The sequence below is a fragment of the Heterodontus francisci genome, chromosome 1, assembly GCF_036365525.1.
Source record: "Heterodontus francisci isolate sHetFra1 chromosome 1, sHetFra1.hap1, whole genome shotgun sequence".
In the NCBI taxonomy this organism is placed as follows: domain Eukaryota; kingdom Metazoa; phylum Chordata; class Chondrichthyes; order Heterodontiformes; family Heterodontidae; genus Heterodontus; species Heterodontus francisci.
The window spans coordinates 86,452,237-86,477,585 of record NC_090371.1 but is presented as its reverse complement, the minus strand read 5'-3'; the positions used below and the strand labels follow the sequence as shown (position 1 = coordinate 86,477,585).

Sequence of the window (25,349 nt, the reverse complement as noted above, 5' to 3'; positions counted from 1 at the left end):
GGATGAAATGCATCCCAGGCTCCCAAGAGAAGCAAGGGAGAGAATAGCAGAAGCTCTGATCGTCATTTTTGAATCCTTTCTGCCTACAGGTGTGGTGCCGGAGGACTACTAAGGTTAGCAACATTGTTTAAAGAGGGAGGAAGGGATAAACCGAATAATTACAGGCCAGCCAGCCTAACCTTAGTGGTGTACAAATTATTGGAAAAAAATTCTCTGAGGGACAGTATAAATTGGCATTTAGAAAGACACAAATTGTTCAAGGACAGACAGCATGGATTTGTTAAGGGAAGATTGTGTCTGACTAATTTTATTACTTCCTCAAAAATTTTATTAGGATGGTCAATGAGGGTGCACATTTGTTGTAGTCTACATGGATCTTAGCAAGGCTTTTGACCAAGTCCCACATGGCAAACTGGACAGAAAATTTAGTGCTCACAAGATACAAGGGCAAGTGGCAAGTTGGGTCCAAAATTGGTTCAGTGGCAGGAAGCAAAGGATAACAGTTGACCAGTGTTTTTGTAACTGGAAGGTTGTTACAAGTGGGGTTCCATAGGGCTCAGTACTATGTCCTTTGCTTTTACTGGTATATATCAGTGATTTAGACTTAAATGTAGGGGGCACGATTAAGGAGTTTTCAGATACAAAAATTGGTTGTGTGCTTGATAGTGCAGAAGAAAGCCGTAGACTGCAAGAATATATCGATGAACTGGTCACATGGGCAGAAAAGTAGCAAATGGAATTCAATCCAGAGAAGTGTGAGGTAATGCATTTTGGGGGGGTGCAAACAAGGAAAGAAAATACACAACAAATGGTAGGATACTGAGAAGTTTAGAGGAACAGAGGGACTGTGGATTGTATGTCTACAGATCCCTGAAGGTAGCAGGAGAGGTAGATAAGGTGGAAAAGAAGGTATAGGGGATACTTTCCTTTATTGGCAAAGGCATAGAATAGAAGAGCTGGGAGGTTATGCCCGAACTGTGTGAAGCACTCATTTGGTCACAGCTGGAATATTGCATACAGTTCTGGTGACTGCATTATAGGAAGGATGTGGTCGCACTAGAGAGGGTACAGAGGAGATTTGAGTATATTACCAGTATGGAAAATTTTAGCTATGAGGAAAGATTGGATAGGCTGGGTTTGTTTTCTTTGGAACAGAGGAGGCTGAGGGAAAATTTAATTGCAGAGTATAAAACTAGATAGAGTGCATTGGAAGGACCTATTTCCCTTAGCAGAGAGGTCAATAACCATGGGGCGTAGATTTTAAGTAATTAACAAAAGGATTATACAAGAGTTGAGGCGAAATGTTTTAACCCAGAGGGTAGTGGGGATATAGAACCCACTGCCTGAAAGGATGGTAGAGGCAGAAACCCTCATCGCATTTAAAAATTACTTGGATATGCACTTGAAGTGCCGTAACCTATAGTGCTACAGATCAAGAGCTGGAAAGTGGGATTAGGCTGGAAGCTCTTGTTCAGCCAGTACAAGCTGAATGGCCACCTTCTGCACGTAGTGCCAAATGTGCAGCGTGCTTGGTTTCTAACTGTGTTTGTGAACAATATATCCATATTGGAAACTGGCTCAATAGCTGATTGGATCAAACATACTTTTCAGATGAAAAGGGTGAAAGCTTCTATTTTTAGTCATCAATCATAGTGCATAGTAGTGAAAATGTCATTTTGGAAAGTTAAAGCTTCTGCATAAGCTAGTAAAATGTTGTTGCATGTAAAATTCTATATAATTTCGTACTAATTCTTTTCAGTGTGTATTCTATGCCAGTCCTTTCCATAGGGATCTCTGTACTGTTGTATAGGATGCATAGGCAGATTTGGAACGGTTTGGGCTGAGGGCTACTATTATAATTGTCTTTGGTCAGAGTCAGGTTAATGTCTTTCCCAAGATGTAGCAATCTTTCATAGTGAAGTGTAATCCTTCAAAGTGAAGTGTTTAATCTGGGTAATCATGGAAGTTATGCCCTTAAATCTGTAACTTCTTTTCCCACCATTAATTTCTTATGGGCAATGGTTCCAGGGCTGTTCGAAACCTTCTGATTCTTTACCCAAGTAGACGTCATGTGCGTGCCTGGATTCCATCATCCTCTGATATCCAAAAGAATTCTTTACAGCACTGTAAACTGGTCAGAAATGAAAATCATGACTTTCTGTTTTTCTCTTTCTTAAGTCCCAGAGATGGTGAGGATAATCGCAATGTCTAACTTCCAAACCTACAGCTAACTGATTGGAAGGCCCATTACTTGGCCATTCAACAAGGAGCTGTATAAGTGTGGTAATGTTGAAATAGTTTTCTAGGGATTAAATTACCATTTTTAAATGAAACGGTCATCTATAGCTTAGTGCCTCCTTTGAGGTTTTTGCAGTTTATGGAAGTTAAACCATTCTTGAATATAATTGTTGCTAAAGTACTAGTAAAATGCAGGAGAGTTTTATTGAAAAAATCAAAAAAATGATGCATCACATTTGCAACTGTGGTATATGTATCTTTTTTACACCATCTTATGTTCTTGTGTAGGTGAATCGATTTTTGGAATCCTACTCTTCTGCTGCCAAGGATCTCCCTGTGACAAAGCTGAAATATCTGAAGGAATTGTTTTCCACTGCAATGGCTGAGTATAATGACTTGATTTCAAACCTGCAGATTTCTGAAAAATTTGTTCCTGACCAGGATCATCATACAAGGTTTCAAAAGCTGTTAATCACACAGCAACGTTACTTGAGAGAGACCAAGGAAATGTGTCAAGAATCATGGGCACGATTCAACCCTGCTCACATGCTGTTTGGCATTGTACTTCTAGCAGCAACCTGTGTATATTGTTTTCTGGTATCTGAAACTGCACCAACATTTGAATCTTTGTACAAACAGCTTCTTTTATATCCAGTCATCTTGGGTTTGACTGCAGGATTAGTAGTTTATATCTGGATGCTGACATCTGGTATTGTGGTGGAACCTCTGGTAATATTTTGCTGGGTAGCTATTGGATCACATGCGGGCTTCCATTGGAACTTCTGGAGATTGAAATGGAATAACGATCACATTGCAAATAAACTGGCCCAAAGCTCCAATGCTAGCATTCAGCAGAAGTGGAATAGTTGGTTGAAGTTCTTTGTACCTTTGGGAATTCCCCTACTACGGTGCCTAGCTATGTTTTCCAATAGCTTTGTAGTAACTGAAGGGCAAGTAGTATCATTCCTTTTGAAATCTCTTGTGACCTTTACTGTCCTAAAATTAAAATGGAATGGAAAACTTAGCAGTTATTGTTTAAATACACCATTTGTGCCAGAAATGCAAAAGAATCCTGGTTCCATTTCATATAAACGAGAATCTTTTTATTTAATTGGCTTCCTGATGGCCTTCCTGCTGTGCGTTCTTTTCTCCAACAGCTTTTATAACTGTCGTGAAGAACTTGCAAACTGTGAGCCCTCCCCTTTCCTGAAACCTTTGTCAAGGTTAAATAATAGTCAGCAAAGGAACTTCCATTATATCCTGTCAGTGTCATCACTTGTAGTCTTGGTCTACCTCATTCGAAAATGGTTCCTTCATTATGGGAACCTCAACAGCTCACACTTGGTTGTGTTTTTTGTACGTTTGGGTTTCCCATTTATTGTATTTTGCTTATGCTGCTATTGGGCTGCGAATGCTGCTCCAGAAGAAACCTCCATTGAAATTCAGCATCTGACAAAGAAGATTGCAGTCGTGGTCCCAGAAATTGTCTTTGGGCTGGTAATAACTGGCTTCCTTCTCGTCCTGTGGAATCCGATCACTGTGTTTGTAAAAGACAGCAGGCAGTCTGATGAAACTCTTGTCCCTTCCTACAAAGACACTCCTGAAATGGAAGTTGACTCTCTATATGTAGTTCCACTGATATACCGTAAGATGCAGCAATCAATGAAAATATATTTTAATGACAACCACATGAAGACACGGACGGTGGCTGCTTATGGCTTGGGAACTGTGTATTCTGCTGCACTTCTCACCGTCCTTTCTCTTTTGACATTGTTACTTATTATGCTGCATAATGAGAGAATGTCACTGGCTTTCCTGCTGTTATTCTTGGAGGGATTTTCTTTCCTTGAAATCCATCGTACAGCAAAGAACCTTTCATTACAGTCTGATAACACTGGTATGTAGTTGGTTAGCATATGTGTCATTAAAGACACTTGCTAAGTAAGTGACAGTACTTTTCAGGGTTTATAAATAACATTTAATTTTATTGGTCCTTTCTAACTTCACTGTGAAACATTTTTATATTTGAGCAGTATCCTCTAAACTGTGCAAACCTCTGTGTATTTAATATCTCGATTTTATTGTGAATATGTGCTCAAGCATTAAAAATTGTAACAGGCCCAAAGAGGTCGCACAGACCTTAAGTTCAAGGTGATCCTTGTCAGTAAGTCACTGAAAGCTAACGTGCAGGTGCAGCAAGCAATTTGGAAGGCTAATGGTATGTTAGCCTTTATCGCAAGAGGATTTGAGTACAGGGGTAGTAAAGTCTTGCTTCAATTGTATAGAACCTTGGTTAGACCGCACCTGGAGTACTGTGTGCAGTTTTGATCCCCTTTGGCAGGATATTACTGCCATAGAGAGAGTGCAACGAAGGTTCACCAGACTTGTTCCTGGGATGGCAGAGATTGGGGAAACTGGGCCTGTATTCTTTAGAGTTTCGAAGAATGAGAGGTGATCTCATTGAAACCTACAAAATACTTAAAAGGGTAGACAGGGTAGATGAAGGTAAGATGTTTCCCCTGGTTGGGGAGTTTCGAACCAGGGGACACAATTTCAAAATAAGGGGAAGCCACTTAGGACCGAGATGAGGAGAAATTTCTTTACTCAGAGGGTTGAGAATCTTTGGAATTCTCTACCCCAGAGGACTGTGGAAGCTCAGTCATTGAGTATGTTTAAAGCAGAGATTGACAGATTTCTAAATACCAATGACAAAAGGATATGGGGTTAGTGTGGGAAAAAGGCATTGAAGTGGATGATCAGCCATGATCATATTGAATGGTGGAGCAGGCTGAATGGCCTACTCCTGCTCCTATGTTCCTATCAAGATGCCTTACTTCAGGAAAAATGTTCAATTCATGCGAGGGTGCAGAAGAGATTCATTGAGAGGATATGAGATTTTAGCTGTTGGGACAGACGAGGCAAACTTGCAAAAATAGTTTTACAAGTGAGTAAATTAGCATCTAGAAAGCATAAATTTATACCCACCAAAATGAAGAGAGGCTCGGAGGTTTTTATGCAAATACTTATTAGTACATGACATGCCCAAGCAGAATCCATAATATTGTTTTTGGAAAGCAAGTGGATAAATATTTGGAATAGAAAAAAATGTAAATGATATGGAAATAAGTAATTCGCTGTTTCAAAGAGCTGGCACAAATATGGGGTGAATGGCTACAAAAGCAAAAGACTGCAGGTGCTGGAATTCTGAGATAAATGAAAATGCTGGTCAGGCAGCATCTGTGGAGAGAGAAACCGTGTTAACTTTTCATTAGAACTGGAAAACTTAGGGATACAACAGATTTGAAAAAGCAGAGACAGGGAAAGGTGGTTTAAAGAAAGAAAGACAGACTTGCATTTATATAGCACCTTTCATGATCATCGGACATCTCAAAACGCTTTACAGCCAATGATCTACTATCTGAAGTGCAGTCACTGTTGTAGTTAAGAAAAAAAGGGTGTGTGATGAGGTGGAAGGCAGGAAAGATTATGACAAAAGGGATGGTGCAAGGCAGAAGGGGATGGTAATGGGACAAGTAAAGAATCAAAAGATGGGTCTAGAGGAGGGGTAAAGGGGAACAGCAGAATCATCAGCAGCTGTCCAAAATATGGGGGCAGAGGTTATGATCTGAAATTGTAGAACTCAGTCTTGAGTCTGGAAGACTGTAAAGTGCCTAATCAAAACATGAGGTGCTGTTCCTCCAGCTCACATTGATCTTTGTTGGAACAGTGCAGGAAGCCAAGGTCAGAGTGGGAGTGGGTTGGAAAATTCAAATGACAGGCAACTGGAAGCACAGGGTCATTCTTGTTGACAGAATGGAGGTGTTCTGCAAAGCGGTCATCCAATCTGCACTTGGTCTCCCCAATGTAGACGAGACTGCATTATGAGCAGTGAATACAGTATAGTAAATTGAAAGAAGTACAAGTATATTGCTGCTTCATGTGGAAGGAGTGTTTGGAACCCTGGACAGTGGGAAGGGAGGAATTTAAAGGCCAGGTGTTGCATCTCTTGCGCTTGCATAGGAAGTTGCCAAGGGAAGGGGGTATTGGATGTGGTTGAGGAGTGGACCAAAGTGTCATGAAGGGAATGGTCTCTTCAGAATGCAGAAAGGGGAGGGGAGATGTTTGGTGGCAAATTGGTGGAAATGGTAGAGAATGATCTGTTGAATATCGAGGCTGGTGGGGTGGAAGTTGGGGATGAAGGCAACCCTATCGTGATTCTGGGAGGGAGGGGAAGGGGTAAGAACAGATGTGCGGGAAATGGAACGGACACGGGCGTTGGCCCTGAAAATGATGGAGAGGACTCCTCAGCTGAGGTAAAAGGAAGACTTATCGGAAGCACTGGTATGTAAGGTGCCATTGTCAGAATAATGGAGAAACTGATAGAATGGAATAAAGTCCCTATACTTATAGAAAGCGGGTGGAAGAGAGTGTAGTCAAGGTATCTGTGGGAATCGGTGGGCTTTATAGTAGATATTGATTGGTAGCCTTTCCCCAGAAATAGCAACAGAGAAGTCGAGGAGGGGAAGAGTTGGAGATTGACCATAAGAAGGCGAGGGAAGGGTAAAATTGGAAGCAAAGTTGATGTAATTTTTCAGTTTGGGGCAAGAGCAGGAAACGGCATCAATTACGGTCGTCACTGTACCGGAACACGAGGTGAGGGTGGGGACCTGGGGGCGATATTCATGGGAGATGTTAATCTACATATAGTCTGGAAAAATCGGATGTGCAAATGTAGCCTAGTTGAGGAGTTCATAGAATGTTTTTGGGATAGTTTCTTCGAACAGCATGTTCTGGAGCCAATCAGAGAGCATGCAATACTAGACTAAAAGCAAAATACTGCAGACGCTGGAAATCTGAAATAAAAACAAAGTGCTGGAAATAGCAGGTCAGACAGTATCTGTGGAGAGAGAAGCAGAGTTAACATTTCAGGTCTATGACCTTTCATCAGAACTGTTCATCGTTCTGATGAATGGTCACAGACTTGAAACATTAACTCTGCTTCTGTCCAGAGATGCTATCTGATCTGCTGAGTATTTCGAGCACTTACTGTTTTTATAGCAGGCTATACTAGACCTGGTATTGTGCAATGAGATAGGATTAATTCATGACCTCATCGTGAAGGCACCCCTAGGCAGCAACAATCATCATCTGATTGAATTTTACATTCAGTTTGAGGGAGAGAAGAATGAGTCCAAGACTAGTATTTTAAACTTAAATAAGGGCAATTATGAGGACATGAAAGCCTAGCTAGCAAAAGTGAACTGGCAAATTAGGTAAGGGATAGGTTAATAGAGATGCAGTTGCAGACATTTAAGGGGATATTTCAGAATACACAGAATAGATACATTCCAATAAGAAAGAAAAATTCCTAAAGGAGCACCCATTATCCGTGGTTAACTAAAAAAAAGTTAGATAGTATCAAACTTGAAGAAAAAGATTTTAATTGCGCAAAGGTGGGTGCCAGATCAGACGATTGGACAGCATATAAAGAACTGCAAAGAATGAGTAAAAGATTGATGAGGGAAAAATTAGAATATGAAAGAGCTAGTTAGAAATATAAAAACAGATAGTAAGAGTTTCTATAGATATTTAAAGAGGAAGAGGTAACAAAGTGAGCATTGTGTCCTGTAGAAAGTGAGTCTGGGGAATTAATAATCGAAAATAAGGAGACGGCAGATGAATTGAAAAGGTATTTTGCATCAGTCTTTACCATAGAGGATACAAGTAACATTTTTAAATAGCTGTTAATCAGGAAATGAAAGGAAGAGGGGAACTCATGAAAATTACAATCACCTGGGAAGTGGTACTGAGCAAACTGTTGTAGCTGCAGACTGACGAGTCCCTGGGTCCTGTTGGAGTTCATCCTAGAGTCTGAAAAGAAGTGGATAGTGAGGTAGTTGATGCGTTGGTTTTAATTTTCCAAAATTCCCTAGATTCAGGGAAGGTTCCATGAGATTGGAAAATAGCAAATATAACTCCTTTATTCAAAAAGGAGGGAGATAGAAAGCGGAAACTATGGGTCAGTTAGCTTAAACTCTGTCATAGGGAAAATGTTAGAAGCTTTTGTAGCAGGGCACTTAGAAAAATTGAAGATAATCAGGCAGAGTCAACATGGTTTAGTGAGAGGGAAATAATTTTTAACCAAGGTATTGGGAATTCTTTGAAGAAATAACATGTGCTGTGGATAAAGGGGAACTGGTGGGTGTATTGTACTTAGATTTCCAGAAGGCATTTGATAAGGTGTTGCTTCAAAGGTTATTGCAGAAAATAAAAGCTCATAGTGTAGGGGGTAACATATTGGCATAGATAGAAGATTGGCTAGCTAACAGGAAACAGAGAGCAGGCATAAATGGGTCATTTTCTGGTTAGCAAGATGTAACGAGTGGTGTGCCGCAGGGATCAGTGCTTGGGCGTCAACTTTTTACAATTTATATAAATGACTTGCATGAAGGGACCAAAGGTATGGTTGCTAAATTTGCTGATGACCCAAAGATAGGTAGGAAAGTAAGCTGTGCAGAGAACATGAGGCTATAAAGGGATAAAGATAGGTGAAGTGAGTGGGCAAAAATCTGGCAAATGGAGTATAATGTGGGAAAATGTGAAATTGTCAATTTTGGCAGGAAGAATGAAAAAGCATATTATCTCAATGGTGAATGATTGCCGATCTCTGAAATGCAGAGGGATCTGGTTATCCTTGTGCTTGAATCGCAAAAGGTTAGTATGCAGGTACAGCAAGTAATTAGGAAAGTGAATAGGATGTTATCGTTTATTGCAAGTGGTATTGAATACAAAAGTAGGGGTGGTTATGCTTCAGCTATACAGGGCATTGGTAAGACCACATCTGAAGTACTGTGTACAGTATTGGTCTCCTTATTGGGTGGGTTGTCTTATGAGGAAAGGTTAGACAGGCTAGGCTTGTATCCACTAGAGTTTAGGATAGTAAGAGGTGACTTGATTGAAACATATAAGATCCTGAGGGGTCTTGACAGGGTGGATGTGGAAAGGATGTTTCCCCGTGTGGGGGAATCTAGAACTAGGGGTCACTATTTACAAATAAGGGGTCACCCATTTAAGACCGAGATGAGGCGAAATTCTTTTCTCCCAGAGGGTCGTGAATCTTTGGAACTCTCTTCCTCAAAAGGGAGTGGGAAGCAGGGTCTTTAAATATTTTTAAGGCCGAGGTAGATAGATTCTTGATAAGCAAGCGGGTGAAAGGTTATCGAGGGTAGGCGGGAATGTGGAGTCGAGGTTACAATCAGATCAGCCATGATCTTATTGAATGGCCGAGCAGGCTCGAGGGGCCAAGTAGACTACTCCTGCTCTTAATTCGTATGTTTGTAGGATGGGAACAAAGAATGTCTAGAAAGACATGCATAGCTAGGACCCATACGGGTTCCCATAGCAGACCTTTTTTCTGGAGGAAGTAAGTGGAATCAAAGGATAAGTTGTTCAATGTGAGAACAAGTTCCGCTAGGCAGAGGAGGGTGATGGATGGGGACTGGTTGGGCCACTATTCAAGGAAGAAGCGGAGAACTGTAAGGCTATCCTGGCGGGGAGTGAAGTGTAAGGGGATTGGACACTGATGGTGTAGAGGAGACAATTAGGGTCAGAAAATTGGAAACTTAACGTGACAGAGGGTGTCAGAAGAGATGTGGATATAGTTGGGAAGAGATGTGGATGTAGTTGGGAAGAGACTGGAGAGTGACAGGAAAAAAAAGGAAGAAATCAGTTCTGTGTAGCAAGATCAGGTTGAAATGATGGGTCTATCAGGGCAGGCCTGTTTGTGAATCTTGGGAAGGAGGTAGAAGTGGGTTGTGTGGTGTTGGAGGCCACAGAGGGACGATCTCCAGAGGAGATGAGGTCAGTGACAGTTTTAGAAATGATAGCTTGATGCTCACTGGTGGGGTCATGGCCCCTGGGGGGAGGTAGGAGGAGGTGTCAGAGTTGACATTTGGCCTTCGTTAGGTAGAGGTTGGACGTTATAGAGTCATAGAGAGATACAGCACTGAAACAGGCCCTTCGGCCCACCGAGTCTGTGCTGACCAACAACCACCCATTTATACTAATCCTACATTTAATCCCATATTCCCTACCACATCCCCACCTTCCCTCAATTATCACTGGATTAGTAACCCAGAGACACAGGGTATTCCTCTGGGGACATGGGTTCGAATCCCACCACAGCAGAAGGTGGAATTTGAATTCAATTAATAAATCTGGAATTAAAAGCTAGTCTAATGATGGCCATGAAACCATTGTTGATTGTTGTAAAAACCCATCTGGTTCACTAATGTCCTTTAGGGAAGGAAATCTGCTGTCCTTACCTGGTCTGGCCTACATGTGACTCCAGACCAACAGCAATGTGGTTGACTCTTACATGCCCTCTGAAATGGCCTAGCAAGCCACTCAGTTGTATCTAACCGCTACAAAGTCAATAAAAATGAATGAAACTGGACGGACCACCTGGCATCGATCCCAAATGGACTGCAGCGGTTCAAGAAGGCAGCTCACCACCACCTTCTCAAGGGCAATTCGGGATGGGCAATAAATGCTGGCCTGGCCAGCGACACCCATGTCCCATGAATGAATAAAAAAAAAACACCTACCTACACTAGGGGCAATTTACAATGGCCAATTTACCTATCAACCTTTGGCCACAGTCTATGGCTGTGGGAGTACCCGGCGGAAACCCACAAGGTCACAGGGAGTACCCAGAACTGAACTTGGGTCGCTGGAGCTGTGAGGCTGCAGTGCTAACCACTGCGCCGCCCCTGGTTGGTTGGTTTGCCAAACAACAACACCACCCTGGTCAATAGGTTTAATGACAATGTTAGGTTTGGACCTGAGGGAACAGAGTGCTGCAAGTTCAGATGGAGGTAGGTTGGGGTGAATGAGGGGAGCAGGAAATTTGAGACAGCCAATGTCACACCAACAGTTCTCAATGAAAAGATCTAGAGAGGCCAGAGGGATGGATCCAGGTGGAACAAGAATTCTGAAGACGGGGGAAAAAAGTGGTTCGCTGGGGGGAGGGAAGTGGGGTGCGCCAAGAATCCTGACCAAAGAAGTGGGTGCAGAGGCGAAGGCACTGGGCAAAGAGCTCCCTGTCATGATAAGCTCATTGAGGTATAGATGTAAGGGGATGAATCTGAGGCCTTTGCTACAGATTGATAGTTCAGGGTTAAAGAGGGGAAGGTCAGAAGGGTTTGTGAAAACATGAAGTGAATGGCTTCCTGCTATGACGTTCTCATTCTTTGCGAATTTTGTTCTGTTTTTAAATCTGCCCAATTTTCTCTCATCCTGTCCAGGCGATACTGACTGGAATTCCTTCCCTCAATCCCTCCCCCTCCTCCGTAAAACCATCCTCAAAACCTACCCCTTTGACCAAGCTTTGGATAAGCTCTCCTAATACCTTTCACTTTTAATCAGTCATCCATTTTATCCTTTATGCTTCTTTGAAGCATCGTGGGACATTTTTCTTTGTTTAAAAGGCACTACATAAATGCAAGTTTTGTTGTTGGCTCATGATATGTTGCAATTCTGCAAGCACTGGTCCCTCTGTTGTCCCTCACATAAGTGAAGTGCCACACATCTGTCACTAACAAATGATTGGAGGCACTGGATAGGTAGGACAGCACTGCTTGAGCACGAGGCATGTAACAAGCAGATCCAAATTTGAACCCCAGAATTAACATGCTCTTAATGTACTTAAGAGATTGGCAGGCTCATTCTCCTAACGGGTCATCTGGAGAAAGGTAGATGTGGTGATTGTCAGGTGCTTGATAGGCAAGCACTGTTGTGCCACTTTGGCAACTGTTTACAATCATTTGTTAGTGGGTATTTGGAACAGATAGAATCTACTGTTATTTGTATCTTGTGTTTAAAATATTATGATCAAACCCAAGTCTTAAACTGTTCATAAAATTGTACTTTTCTAAATGTAGCCTAGTGGTTATCGTATGAGACCAGTAAGCTGAAGGTCATGAGTCCATGTTCCTACTGTTAAACTGTGAATTCAATTTCAATCAATCTGGTTATTTGTGCACAAGCGCCAGGCAGAAAAATGACCATAAAAGGTGACTACAACTGGTTCACTAATGTTTTTCATGAAAGGAACCTGTTGCCCTTAGTGGCTCTGGCCTCTATGACTCCAGTTTCACCCTACATGGGTGACTGTCAATGCCCTCAGGGCAACTAGGGATAATACTGTCAGGTGTCAATGTTGTAAAGCGCTTTGTGACGTCCTGAGATCATGAAAGGCGCTATATAAATGCAAGTCTTTTACCACATCCCAAGAACAAAACACTGATTAACTGTTGAAGTTCCTTCCTTTCATTGTAATTATCTTGAATTGTTTCTGCAGTAGATTCTCCAAATAGTTGGGTGTCTTGACCTTTCTTAGACAGGTGTAATGAGAGTGGGTATATTGCATGCATAACTTTTTACTGAATATAGTGAAAGTTCACGAGTTGTAGTTTGTTTATATAGTTCAAACTGGTCACATCACGTTTTGTTTAAATGTTGCTATTTAAAACTGTCATCAGGTGGCTGAGAAGTTGCTTTTCAAACTAGTCATTAGTTATTTGATTTTCACAGGTAACCCTAGCAATGTTTGGTACTGACTTATATTATTTTTTTGAAGGCCGTTTCTCTGTCCCTTGGTATGCAGTTACATCCTGGGCCTTTTCAGCTACACAGTTCTTCTATGCCACTGGGCATCAGCCAACATTCCCAGCTATCCAGTGGAATGCAGCTTTTGTTGGGTTCATTGAAGGCCATAGCAGCAATATACTACCAGCACTATTGGTGGGAATGAACACCTTTGCTTCTCATATTCTGTTCGCAGGTAATTATTTCATTGCTTCAAAACATCCACAATATTCAACAGTGACTTTTTAAAAAATTAATCTGTGAAGAATACTGTGGCATGAAATATGAGATCTGCTATTGTAGTCAAAGACTACTTGGCCTGTTATGGATGCCTTTAAAAAAATAATCTCAAGTTCCTGAAGTACTTCAAATAGATCGCTGAAGCAAGTTCACAAATGTCTCCTTGAGACTTTAAAAAAAAAACTCAATGCCTTGATTAAGAAAATCTGCGGATTTTTCAAGAAGTGATTGGACATGTTGTAAATTTGAAGGTAATTGTAGTAGTTATTATGAACTTGAGTGTTTTTTAAAAAAAAAAGTTCCTCTCTACTATTTCTGAAGATGTTGACTCCTTTCTGGGATATTATTTCATCAGCTCTAGTCAGCTGTAGTACATTGTATGCAGAGTGCTGCTGCAGCATGGTATGCGTTACCACAAGGAATAGTTAATGTAGAGACTGTTAAGGGAAAAGTAGATAAACTTTTGAAGCAGAGTAAGTTACAAGGCCATGGAAAGAGAGCAGGGCAGTGAGATTAGTTCTGGAATGTTCATGCAAAGAGCCAGCACAGTCCACTGAGTGCATTGTAGTTGAACCTGACTGTCCTTCCTAGCAGCACCTCAAGCAGTGATTTTCGAATAGCAATCAGTAGTAACACTGGCAGCATTTCTGTTTTCTATTAGTGGATGCGAGGCCAGTGTCTGCTTCTCCCCTTCCCTCATCAGCCTGGCCGAGGTCAGCTAACATAGTACGTGGCAGAATTCATATTTGGAACCTTCCTTGTTTTTATGGCTCATCTACTTACTGCTATAACCAGCTAAGCCATTGGAGCTTTGAACTTAAGATTTTACTTTCTTCTCTGAGTAATGGAGGCTCAGAGCTAGAGAGAGAAGGAAAATTTGCTGGGCCACCATTCTAATATTTTGCATACCTGCCATCACTGTAAAGCAACAGCTGAGAGCTTAGTTCCTACTAAGTTCATGCCCTATAAAGAATTAAACTGCAGATTAACCTCTGTTTTTCACTTTTTTATACTGTGTGTTGCCTATACCCCCACCCCTTCATCTATCTATCTTTATCTCCCCTTTGATTGAGGTATTTTTATCCATATTTTCAGTAAAACGGACTCCAGACATACTCCACAGATTCTGTGTTGGTGATCGTAGTCAGCTTTAAGAAAACTGCCTTGGCACAAAGGTGAGAGGCCCTGTGCTTCTACTTCTCCAAGGTGTATTTATTTACTGCGGAGAGGGAACCCACCATAAATGATTAGCTAAGAAATAATTCCTTTTATTTTATTCTTTCACAGGATGTGGGCATCGCTGGCTAGGCCTGCATTTATTGCCCATCCCTAATTGTCCATCTTCTTGAATCGCTGCAGTCCATGTGGTATAGGTACACTCACAGTGCTGTTAGGAAGGGAGTTGCAGGATTTTGACCCAGCGACAGTGAAGGAATGGCGATTTAGTTCCAAGTCAGAATGGTGTGTGGCTTAGAGGGGAGCTTGCAGATGGTGGTGTTCCCACGCATCTGCTGCCCTGGTCTTTCTAGGTGGTTGAGGTCGTGGATTTGGAAAGTGCTGTCGAAGGTGAGTTGTTGCAGTGCATCTTGTAGATTATGCACATTGCTGCAACTGTATGCTGGTGTTGAAGGTGGTGGATGGGGTGCCAAACTTGCCTGGATGGTGTTGAGCTTCTTGAATGTTACTGGAGCTGCACTCGTCCAAGCAAGTGGAGAGTATTCCATCACATTCCTGACGTGTGCCTTGTAGATGGTGGACAGGCTTTGGGGAGTCAGGAGGGTGGGTTACTTGCTGCAGAAATCCCAGCCTCTGACCTCTCTTATAGCCACAGTACTTATATGTCTAGTCCAGCTAGTTTCTGGTTAATGGTAACAACCAGGGAGTTGATAGTGGGGGATTCAGCGATGCTAATGCTGTTGAATGTCAAGGGGAGATGGTTGGATTCTCTCTTGTTTGAGATAGTCTTTGCCTGGCACTTGTGTGGCATGTATGTAACTTGGCACGAATGTAACTTGCCAGTTAGCCTAAGCCTGAATGTTGTCCAGGCCTTGCTGGATATGAACACAGACTGCCTCAGTATCTGAGGAGTCGCGAATGGTCTTATGATGGAGGAAAGGTCATTGATGAAGTAGCTGAAGTTGGGCCTAGGACACTACCCTGAGGAACTCCTGCAGTGATGTCCTGAGACTGAGATGATTGACCTCCAACAACCACAACCATCTTCCTTTGTGCTAAGTATGACTCTAACCAGCAGAGAGTTTTCCCCGATTCCCATTGACTCTAGTTTTGCGAGGGTTCCTTGATGCCACACGGAGTCAAATGCTGCCTTGATGTCGAGAGCAGTGACTCTCAATTCGCCTCTTGAATTTAGCTCTTTTGTCCATGTTTGGACTAAGGCTGTAATGAGGTCAGGAGCTGAGTGGCCCTGGTGGAACCCAAACTGAGCTGCTTATTGCTGAGTAAGTGCCGCTTGATAGCACTGTCGACAGCATCTTCCATCACTTTGCTGATGGGGTGGTAATTAGCTGGGTTGGATTTGTCCTTTTTGTGTACAGGACATACCTGGGCAATTTTCCACATTGTTAGGTAGATGCCAGTGTTATAGTTGTACTGGAACAGCTTGGCTGAGGGTGCTATTCAGATTTGTAAATGGCACAGTGAAGCATCAAAGTACTCCGAAACATGAATGCATGATCACAAATATAGTAATTTAACTAGCAGCCAGTATTCCTATGTTGTATCCATTTTTAACTGGTTCATCCCTATTGCAGCATCGGGACTTAAACTACCGCAACTACCCAAAGGAGGGGCGGCGCAGTGGTTAACACTGCAGCCTCACAGCTCCAGCGACCCGGGTTCGGTTCTGGGTACTGCCTGTGCGGAATTTGCAAGTTCTCCCTGTGACCGCATGGGTTTCTGCCAGGTGCTCTGGTTTCCTCCTACAGCCAAAGACTTGCAGGTTGATAGGTAAATTGGCCATTGTAAATTGCCCCTAGTGTGGGTGGGTGGTAGGAGAATTGAGGGAAGTTGGGGATGTGGCAGAGAATATGGGGTTAATGTAGGATTAGTATAAATGAGTGGTTGATGGTCGGCACAGACTTGGTGGGCCGAAGGGCCTGTTTCAGTGCTGTATCTCTCTATGACTCTAACTTAATCATGCTTGGCCAGGCTGTCTACTTCCTGGCTCCTGTACTTTATGCCTGAAAGTGAATCAATGAGGCACCAGAGGACTTCTAATATCTGTGGAACCGTATCCCACTCACAGTCACCATCTCTAGCAGTTTCAAAAGGGTGGGGGAGGGAATGATTATAGAAAGCCACCTGAAGGTATACTACATATCGTGTAATTTATTTGCTTAACACCAGCTTCTTGGGTAACTAGATTACTAGGCATGCATTTATATGAGAAAAAGAACTGGTGACTAAAAGCACATTAATGTGAAAGTATCAGCCATGCAATAAATGCATTGAAACTTTTAACTGACTTTTCAGTTATGTTCTTGAGGTAGTTGGATGTCCGTTGTTGCTGCTTTGGCCATTTGTTCGTGAAGTGAAGAACTCTAACTCAAAGGAATCTGAAGATGAGGATCAGGTGATGGAGATGAAGTTGCGAGAAAATCCTCAGCTGTTTTCTGTAGCCATGCTGCAACTGGGAATGCGATACTTATTTGTCTATGGTGTGCAGGTACTTTATATTGTCAGTTCAATGCAAAAGTAATTGAAATATTATAATTCTGCAAAAAATACTGAATTAGCCGCAATGCCATAAAATTTGATGAACTGCATAATGTACATCAGATTGCAGATATTTAAAATATTGGGGAGATTGGAAATATTGAGTTAAGTACTAACTGGGCACTGTGACTTTAATTAGAAATGTTTAAACTAACTGACCAAGTGGTGATTATCAGATTTTACTTGCTGCAAATAATACCATTGAAAAACAGGTAGATATGGAAATGCTGTTGAAAAAAAACTGCATTGTCTGTGAAAACAGACATACTTACAATTAAAGGTTTTACATGTTCTCGTTCTTTTGAGATTTAAGGAAAAGTAGAATAAGCGGTTTTCTTTCTCTACACAGCTCCTTGCTTCTGTGTGCGCTGCTGCTGTATTGAGGAGACACCTAATGGTGTGGAAGATATTCGCACCAAAGTATGTTGTCCGTCGGTAGTGAGTTGTTAACTAATAGCAATTTGGAAGCATAGAAGTTGAATTACACAAATTATTAAGAATTGATATGTTAAATATTAAGAATTGATTTGTTTAAGGAGTGATATTGATTTTACTACTCATGCATTAGAAGGTACTCAAGTCTTCAGTGATGTCATTGTTTTATTACTGTACAAAATCAAGAATTTAGATTCTGTAATTTTCAATGTAGACAATGAAATAGTTTCTTATTACAATGAAATAGTGCAAAATTTGGCTGTTTTGAGAGAGTGCACTGTATGGAACAATTTTTACAAAAATGGAGACAAGTGTATATATATATATATGCAGCACCAGTTTTTCATACATTTTAAGGACAGGCCAAAATGAATTAATACATTTTACGCTTAAAGGGGTTCCATTTAGTTATTTTTTCCAATGGAGATATAGGCACATCCCTTTTGGAATCTAGTTACTTATGTCATATGAAGGCCAATCAAAGTAAAGGAAAAACTATTAACTGGATGTTTTATAAAACTTAGTACATTTTTCCAGTTGTAATTCTGATATAATTGTTTTATTAGTGCTACAATTACTTCAGATTAAATAGGATTGGTTAATTATTTTCTTAAAAAGACAGTGCTTTGTTATAAATTGAAATTGTGGTGTAGTGCTTTAATGGTTTACATTCTCACTTTTGTAAAAGCATGGGCACAAAGGACTTCTGTATCTTTAGTTTGGCTGTGCAATCTGTTTTTAGAGAAAATGTGAACTAGCACACCAGATGATGTACATTTTGTTGTTGTAGATTAGGTCAACAGTGAACTGATGACTTCACCCTGGAAAAGTGATGTGGGCGATTTACTGAACCTGACAGTGTAGGGGAATTGTATTAATATATACTGTTAAAATTGAGGTCACAGAAAAACTATGGGGTAAAGGAAAATGCCACTTGGAAAGAGTGAATGGGAACAGAAGAGGAGAGTGAGTGCAAAGGTCCTCTCTTTGAACATTTCCCCCTAGATATTATTAAATATATGTGTAATGCATTATAAGTAAAACCAGCATGTGCACTGGTAACTTTCCCATTACTTTAACCAGCTTGAAGCTCTTTATCATGTTGGGTATTGGTTTACGCAGTTATCTGGATCTGAGTGGCAGGAATGCTTGCCCTAAGTCACAGATGTAATCCATCTTGGGCTGACTGTTAGCCACCTGAATGGGAACTGGCATCTTTCTTCATTCCACCAATGTTGAGGCTGGCCTTTGTTTTGTAGGCCACAACAGTTATCAAATCTTGGACTTGAGACTCTCTTCAGGGTCGGGAAGGGTGTCAGTTGCTGCTCATGATGATGGCTATGCTGGGTAATTAATCAAGGCAGGTCTGTCCCAATTGGAATACTGGCACAGTGGGCCTCATGAGGCTACTTTTGGACCTGCAGCACTTAAAATTGTTTCCCTTGGATATGAGATCAATTAAGTATTTTTCTTTGTGATTTGTTTTTTGAGCTGGAGAATTTTTCACTTTATATACAAATTATAATGCTGGAAGAGTATATTTAATGGCAGGTGAAACTATCCTGCCTTTCTGCAGGTTCACCCACAAATTTCTTTCCTTTGCCTCCCTGCCCCCCTTCTCCATTTCATAATCTTAGAGAAGGGTGAAAGCGACTTCAGAGATATGAAAAATGTTAGTGCATTTGCAGTGGTCCATACTAATAAGGGTAATGTGGTATTAAAGTATTATAATATTTGACCATAATAAGCAGGCTATTTAAATACAAGCTTGAGACTTGCACAACTCTTGCAACTGTGGTATGCATGAATTGTCTCTAACCCTTCACTTTGTTATATGCAGTGGTTAATAGCCAATTATTCTCACTTTTGCCTTCTATAGTGATGTAGGAGTACCAATCATTTCCCAGGTTTATTTTTTTTCCTTTACATTCCCAGGTTTCTTTTTGAGGCTTTGGGTTTTGTTGTGACAAGTATCTACCTTCTTATCACTTTTTGCTTCATGATGCGTGTGGATATTGCTGTCAACAAGTGGTTTAAAGAACTCCTTCTGAAGCAATCAAGGTAGTTATTAACACGACTACAAGGCTCAGCAGGGACTACCGGTGATAGTTACAATGGGACAGATTGCCAAACAAATTGCATACCAAGAGAAAATGAACTGTATCTTATTGTATTGTATCTTGACATCAGAAGTTGCTGCTGTAAATGAAGCACAATTTACCTTAATGCCTTGTTTAGCCAACAAACAAATGCTGTCGTTTCATTGTGCACACTAGTGAAAAAGAGGTTTGACCCACTGTGATTGAAAAACAATGTTTTTGCCATTTCTACTACAGTTGACAAATGATTACTTGAGAAAATGTATTTGTACGAGATAAAAATATGTATTTAACACTTTGTGGGGTTTGATGGTAAGTTCTTAGAGCATCAGCAGAAATGGGTTCCAGTACAAAAGCATGTCACCTACTATTGTGTTGGGTCTTTTTTATGCATAAAGTACTTCACTGTATAAAAAAAGAAATTTTAAATTAGTCAACTGTATCATTGTATACTTTCTACCTGTCATTTTATTTAGTTATTTAAGAACTGTTCCCATCTTTTAAAATGGATCGGGCTTGCGCACTCGAAGTGTAGGTTTTTCTAGAGTGCCAAATTCTTATTGCTTGGTAGATTTAATTTCAAAACAAAAATAGGTGCAAAACGTTTAAAATGTGAATACTAAATTTCAATGTGATAATGATGGCCCTGATTGTAAACCTGTTAGAGGAATTGCTGTACTATCATGCAGTCACTTTGTATAACTAAAACCAAGTGAGCACAAGTATTTTGTGGAATGCTTGTAAGCTATGTACAAATTTCATTAGTTTGAATAAATCACATTCTGGATTTCATAGCAATAGATCCCTCCGTTTTTGAAATATCAAAGTGGATCATTGAATCTGGGACAAATGAAACAATTGATTTTTATATATTCTGATGAAGGGTCACTGACCTGAAACGTTAACTCTGCTTCTCCCTCCACTGATGCTGCCAGACCTGCTGAGTATTTCCAGCATTTCTTGTTTTTATTTCAGATTTCCAGCATCTGCAGTATTTTGCTTTCAATTGATTTTTATGTTGGAAAGTATTTTGCTTTCTTTTATTCCTCAATTATTCTCTGTTATACAAGCAGAGTATTCATCCTGGAATGTGGAACTGGTATACAATGAAGAATATATGATTTTGCATTGCTCTAATTTTTAAAAAATATATATCTTCTAAAAACTGAGGTTTCAGTAACAAACATTTCCTTAAGTTAGGCTTAATTATTTTTAATACGTTTGTGAATATGGTCAGAAATTAATAACTTATTGATTACCAATGATTACATTGAAGAAGCTGCATTATCTTAAGGATTTATGGTTGCAGTGCATAATAATTAGTTTCTACCCCAGAAATCAATGAGACAACATGAATGCTGTAGATAATGTTGAGTGCTATAATGGTGTTGATTTTTTTTGTCTTGCAGATTTAATGTTGAATTACTTGTTTTTGTAATTCCATAATGTCCGCATATTTTTAAACAAATTCAAAAATAAAAGTTGAATACAGATTTTGTTTGCTGCCTTTATATTTGAAAAATAAAATTCTTGCATGATTTTGGTCACAATTCTTGAACGTTATTTACCACCTCTGTGTCACACATCATCCCTTTTGCAATTGAACATAAGGTGGCCTACTGGAGCTTGGTTAGATGGCCTTTCCAGTGTGTTTTTTTCCCACTTTCTGAACATGGAAGTGTGTGACCTTCATTTGCCCACCCACATTATTTTTGTTCTGCTCTGGTCCGACCCCAATTGAAGTTCTAACACATTAAAAACACTAAAATTGTTTCTAAATGATCAGGACTGTCGTTTTTACCACCTAATCGTGCATAGAAACGTATTGTTTACTTTTAATTTAAAAGTTTGCTGAATGTTGCTAATAATTTGATTTGGGAACTGGTTTTATGTTCATGCATTAATTTCAATTTGCACCCTGGCTACAAATTGAACAAATGCAACTCAGCACAGCATTGATGGTGATTTTTGCAGTAAAGAAAAACAGCAAATGCTGGCAAAGCAAACAAAAACCAGAAAATGTTGGAAATGCACAGCAACTTAATCAAACATGGAGAGTACCAAGTCAGTTGTTGTGGTCTGGGCCCTTCAGAATTAAAAGACAGAAAGAAGGTTTTGTGAGTATCACAAAAAGGAAGGGAAAGAGAGGATCTCAGTGGGAAGATTGCTCATGTAATATATCAACAGAGTCAGGCAATAAAATGAAACATTAACCAAGATATTGGTTAAACAAAGAACATTTGAATAGCTGCAGCAAGGAAAAACACACCATAGAATAGATGGAATTAAATAGAAATTACAACACTGAACAAGCTGTCCAGCCCAACTAGTCCACATTGGTTTATCCTCCACACAAACTGGTCTTAATTCAATGTGTCTGCTCTGTACCGATATATTTCTGTCCCTGTGTAAAATGTTTCGCCTGCCATCACTTACATTTAATGTTTTGTTCTATTTTTCATCCCTTAGTAATTTAAAACACCTGTCAATCACCCCTAATTTCTGTTCTAATGAAAATGGCCCCATGAAAAAGGTGAGAAGTTGAAAAAATCAAGGCAGCATATGCAGTTTGAAATTAAAACAGAAATGCTGACAATGCACAAGTGTATCTGCAAGTTTCTGAGAAACTAAAGGTAACACAGATGGTGTAGGTCCCCTGCTAGCACTCTGGTTCTCATAAAAGGCCTCCACTTCAGGAGCTTTATTTCATTTAGTTCTTGGAGGAAAGAAGTATGGGTTATTGGGAAATGGAATATTGTTCATTCCTGGATTGTGCTTGACAAATAAGATTATTGTTGGGGGGGGGGGGGGGGGGCGGGGGTGTTAAGAGGAGCAAAGGAGGGAGTAAGAATAAAGGAGAACTGAAGGAATAAATTCCAATTTCGGATCAAGAAAATTAATATTTGGTGAATATTATGCTACAAAATGCCACCACAGTAAAATGAACATAGTGGAGATGAAGTTAAATTTTACATTTCTGGGCTATACTCAATGGTGTGAAAAAAATGAAAAAAACTTTGTGATTTTAACAGTGAATGTAACTTCCTAGTTTCAACAATGCTGGGAGTCTTTAGACTTTGGCTAAATATTTAAGAAAAAGTAACCATTACACAACTGGGTGTAATCTATAGGCCACCAACTAGTGGGAAAGATAGAGGAACAAATTTTCAAGGAAATGAGGTGCAAAAACTATAGTTATAATAGAGGGCTTTAATTATCCAACTAGACTGGGATAGTGAGAGTGTAGTGGGCAAAGAGGGGAAAGAGTTTCTAAATTGTGTTCAGGAGAATTTTCTAGGTCAATGTTTCCAGTCCAACTAGGATGAAGGCATTACAGGATCTGGTTCTGGGCAATGAGGTGGATCAAGTGACAGTAATCACAGTACCATAAGGTTTAGGTTAGCTGTGGAAAAGAACAAGGAGCAATCCAGAGTAAAAACAATTAATTGGGGGAGGGCCAATTTCAATGAGGTGAGAACAGATCTGGCTCAGGTAAATTGGAATCAGATTGGCAGGCAAAACTGTAATTGAACAATGGGCTGCCTTTAAAGTGATATTTATTCCCAAGAGGGGGAAAGGCACAACAAACAGCTGGAACTCTCAATGATAGAGATAGAGCAAGATGAAGCAGAAAAAGTGAGTGTATGAGAGATGTTGGGTTGATCATACTCATGAGAAACAGGCTGAATATAGAAAGTTCAGAGGGGAAGTGAAATGAGAAGCAATGAGAGAGTATAAGAGACTGGCAGCCACCATAAAGGAATCCAAAAGACTTCTAAAGGCATATAAATCATAACATTGTGGTGAAAGGAGTAGGGCTGATAACGGACCAAAAAGGGATTTACAAATGCAGAGGGCCGGGCAACTGTCTTTATCAAGGAAGAAAATGCTGTCAAAATCTTAGTAAAAGAGGAGGTAGTTGAGACACTGGATGGGCTAAAAATTTAATAAAAGTATTAGAAAGGCTGGCTGTACTTAAAGTTGATAATTCACCAGGACTGGATCAGATGCATCAGAGGTTACTGAGGGAAGTAAAGGTGGAAATTAGGGAGGCCTTGGCCATAATCTTCCAATCCTCCTTAGATGTAGGGAAGGTGCTGGAGAGCGAGACAATTGCAAATGTTACATGCTTGTTCAAAAAAATGGTGTAGGATAGGCCCAGCAACTATCAGCCAATCAGTTTAACATCGGTGGTGGGAAAGCTATTAATGATAATCTGGGACAAAATTATAAATAGAGGCACAGAGTACAAAAGCAAGGAAGTTATGGTGAACCTTCAGCCTCAACTGGAGTATTGTCACCACACTTTAGGAAGGATGTGAAGGCATTGGAGAAGATGCAGAAAAGATTTATGAGGATGAGGGAATTCAGTTACAAGGATTGGAGAAGCTGGAGTTGTTATCAGAGAAGACAAAGTTGAGAGAAGATTTGATAGGGGTGTTCAAAATCTGGACAGAGTAGATAGGGAGAAACTATTCTCGTAGGTGAAAGGGTCATGAACCAGAGGATACCAACTTAGAATGATTGGTAAAAGAACCAGAGGTGACATGAGGGTAAACTTATTTACGCTGCGAGTAATTAGGGTCTGGAACGTGTTGCCTGAAAGTGTAGTGGAGGCAGATTCAAATGCAGCTTTCAAAAGGGAATTGGATAATTATCTGAAGAGAAAAGATTTGCAGGGCAACAGAGAAAAGGCAGGGGAGTGGGACTAGAGTTGTATCCATTTTTTAATAAGGATATAAATAAACTAGGTAACAGAACAGTTCTGATGAAAAGTCACATACCTGAAACGTTAACTCTGCTTCTCTCCCCACAGTTGCTGCCAGACCTGCTAAGTATTTCCAGCACTTTGTTTTTATTTCAGATTTCCAACATCCGCAGTATTTTGCTTGTATTATAACAGAACAGTTGAAGTGGAAAGGTGTGACACTTAGCTGCAAATATCAACAGAACACCTGTCCCTTCCTGAAGTGTTACTGTTACCCGCGCTTTCCATCTAAACGTAAAAGCAGTCTCTTTTTTTGATTGACGTATCCTTAAACCAATTAGTGAATGCTATCTGTCCAATGAGAACGTCGGTTTGTGAAAGCGCCTCTTGACAATGTAGGGAGGCGGGACTTCCTATTTATGTTGCAGGATTCCATGCGGCTGTTATTTTGCGTTCTAATATTGTTTTTCTGGGAAAGGAAGTCATGGACAGCAGCGGTAATAAAGGGTGTTTGGAGATGTGGACTGAAGAAAACAGCAAGTTAGTGGCACAGTTGAAGGTAAAGCGGATTTTGGACTTGCCCAACAGCGGTAAACGTGGGAACAAGATTCTCGCTTTATATGGTTTCAAGTGTAGTTAGAGGTTAAGAAAGGTTGCAGTCCCGAAGTTTAAGTTACAAACCATAGAAAATTATTTCATTTTAAAGTTAAATGAGTGAAATTTACCGAGTCTGACATTATGGGGCTTGGGAGACGTGCACACGGTGCAGATGGGCTAGGACCTGCAGTTGTAGTTCACTCGGGGTTTTCTCATAGCAAGAATTTATCACCATTTTATCCAGTTGAGCCATTCTGTCGGTCATTGTCCGAGATCCCGATCCACTTCCAGCTTCAGGACCTGACTAATAGACTATTCTCCCTCCCAGCCTGAGCACTTTACCCCCACTCCACCCCTTTTCCCTCAGCAACCTAAACTTCCTGACTCCAATCACTTTGTATGTAAGAAGACAAGTCATAGAGTCATATATCACAAAATCAGGCCCTTCGTGTCTATGCCGGCCATCAAGCACCTACCTGTTCTAATCCCATTTTCCAGCACTTGGCTCGTAGCCTCGTATGCTATAGCGTTTCAAGTGCTCACCTAAATACTTAAATGTTGTGATGGTTCCTGCCTCGACAACCTCTTCAGACAGTACGTTCCAGATTTTAACTACCCTCTGGGTGAAATTTTTTTTCCTCGAATCCCCT

The 25,349-nt window shown here is 40.5% G+C and overlaps 2 protein-coding genes across 8 annotated transcripts in view; both read left to right on the top strand.

Moving 5' to 3' along the window:
* Positions 1-20,944, top strand: part of pigo (phosphatidylinositol glycan anchor biosynthesis, class O) — a 48,246-nt gene extending 27,302 nt beyond the window's left edge. Inside the window, exons 6-10 of one of the 5 annotated variants that reach the window (XM_068032718.1) lie at positions 2,527-4,135; positions 12,878-13,081; positions 16,635-16,810; positions 17,210-17,280; positions 19,231-20,944. In XM_068032718.1, the coding sequence (XP_067888819.1) occupies positions 2,527-4,135; positions 12,878-13,081; positions 16,635-16,810; positions 17,210-17,280; positions 19,231-19,360 (2,190 nt within the window). In that variant the 3' untranslated portion in view covers positions 19,361-20,944. Of the gene's footprint in view, positions 1-2,526; positions 4,136-12,877; positions 13,082-14,220; positions 14,301-16,617; positions 16,811-17,209; positions 17,281-19,230 lie in introns of those variants that run through there. The other 4 variants (XM_068032719.1, XM_068032720.1, XM_068032721.1 and 1 more) reach the window with 4 other exon arrangements.
* A 3,565-nt stretch (positions 20,945-24,509) lies between these two features.
* Positions 24,510-25,349, top strand: part of fancg (FA complementation group G) — a 56,434-nt gene continuing 55,594 nt past the window's right edge. For 2 of the 3 annotated variants that reach the window (XM_068032717.1, XM_068032716.1), the window contains exon 1: positions 24,580-24,661. Coding sequence is in view for 1 of the 3 variants with exons in the window: in XM_068032715.1 (XP_067888816.1) it covers positions 24,587-24,661 (75 nt within the window). In the remaining 2 variants the exon portion in view is untranslated. Of the gene's footprint in view, positions 24,662-25,349 lie in introns of all 3 variants that reach the window. The other variant, XM_068032715.1, reaches the window with a different exon arrangement.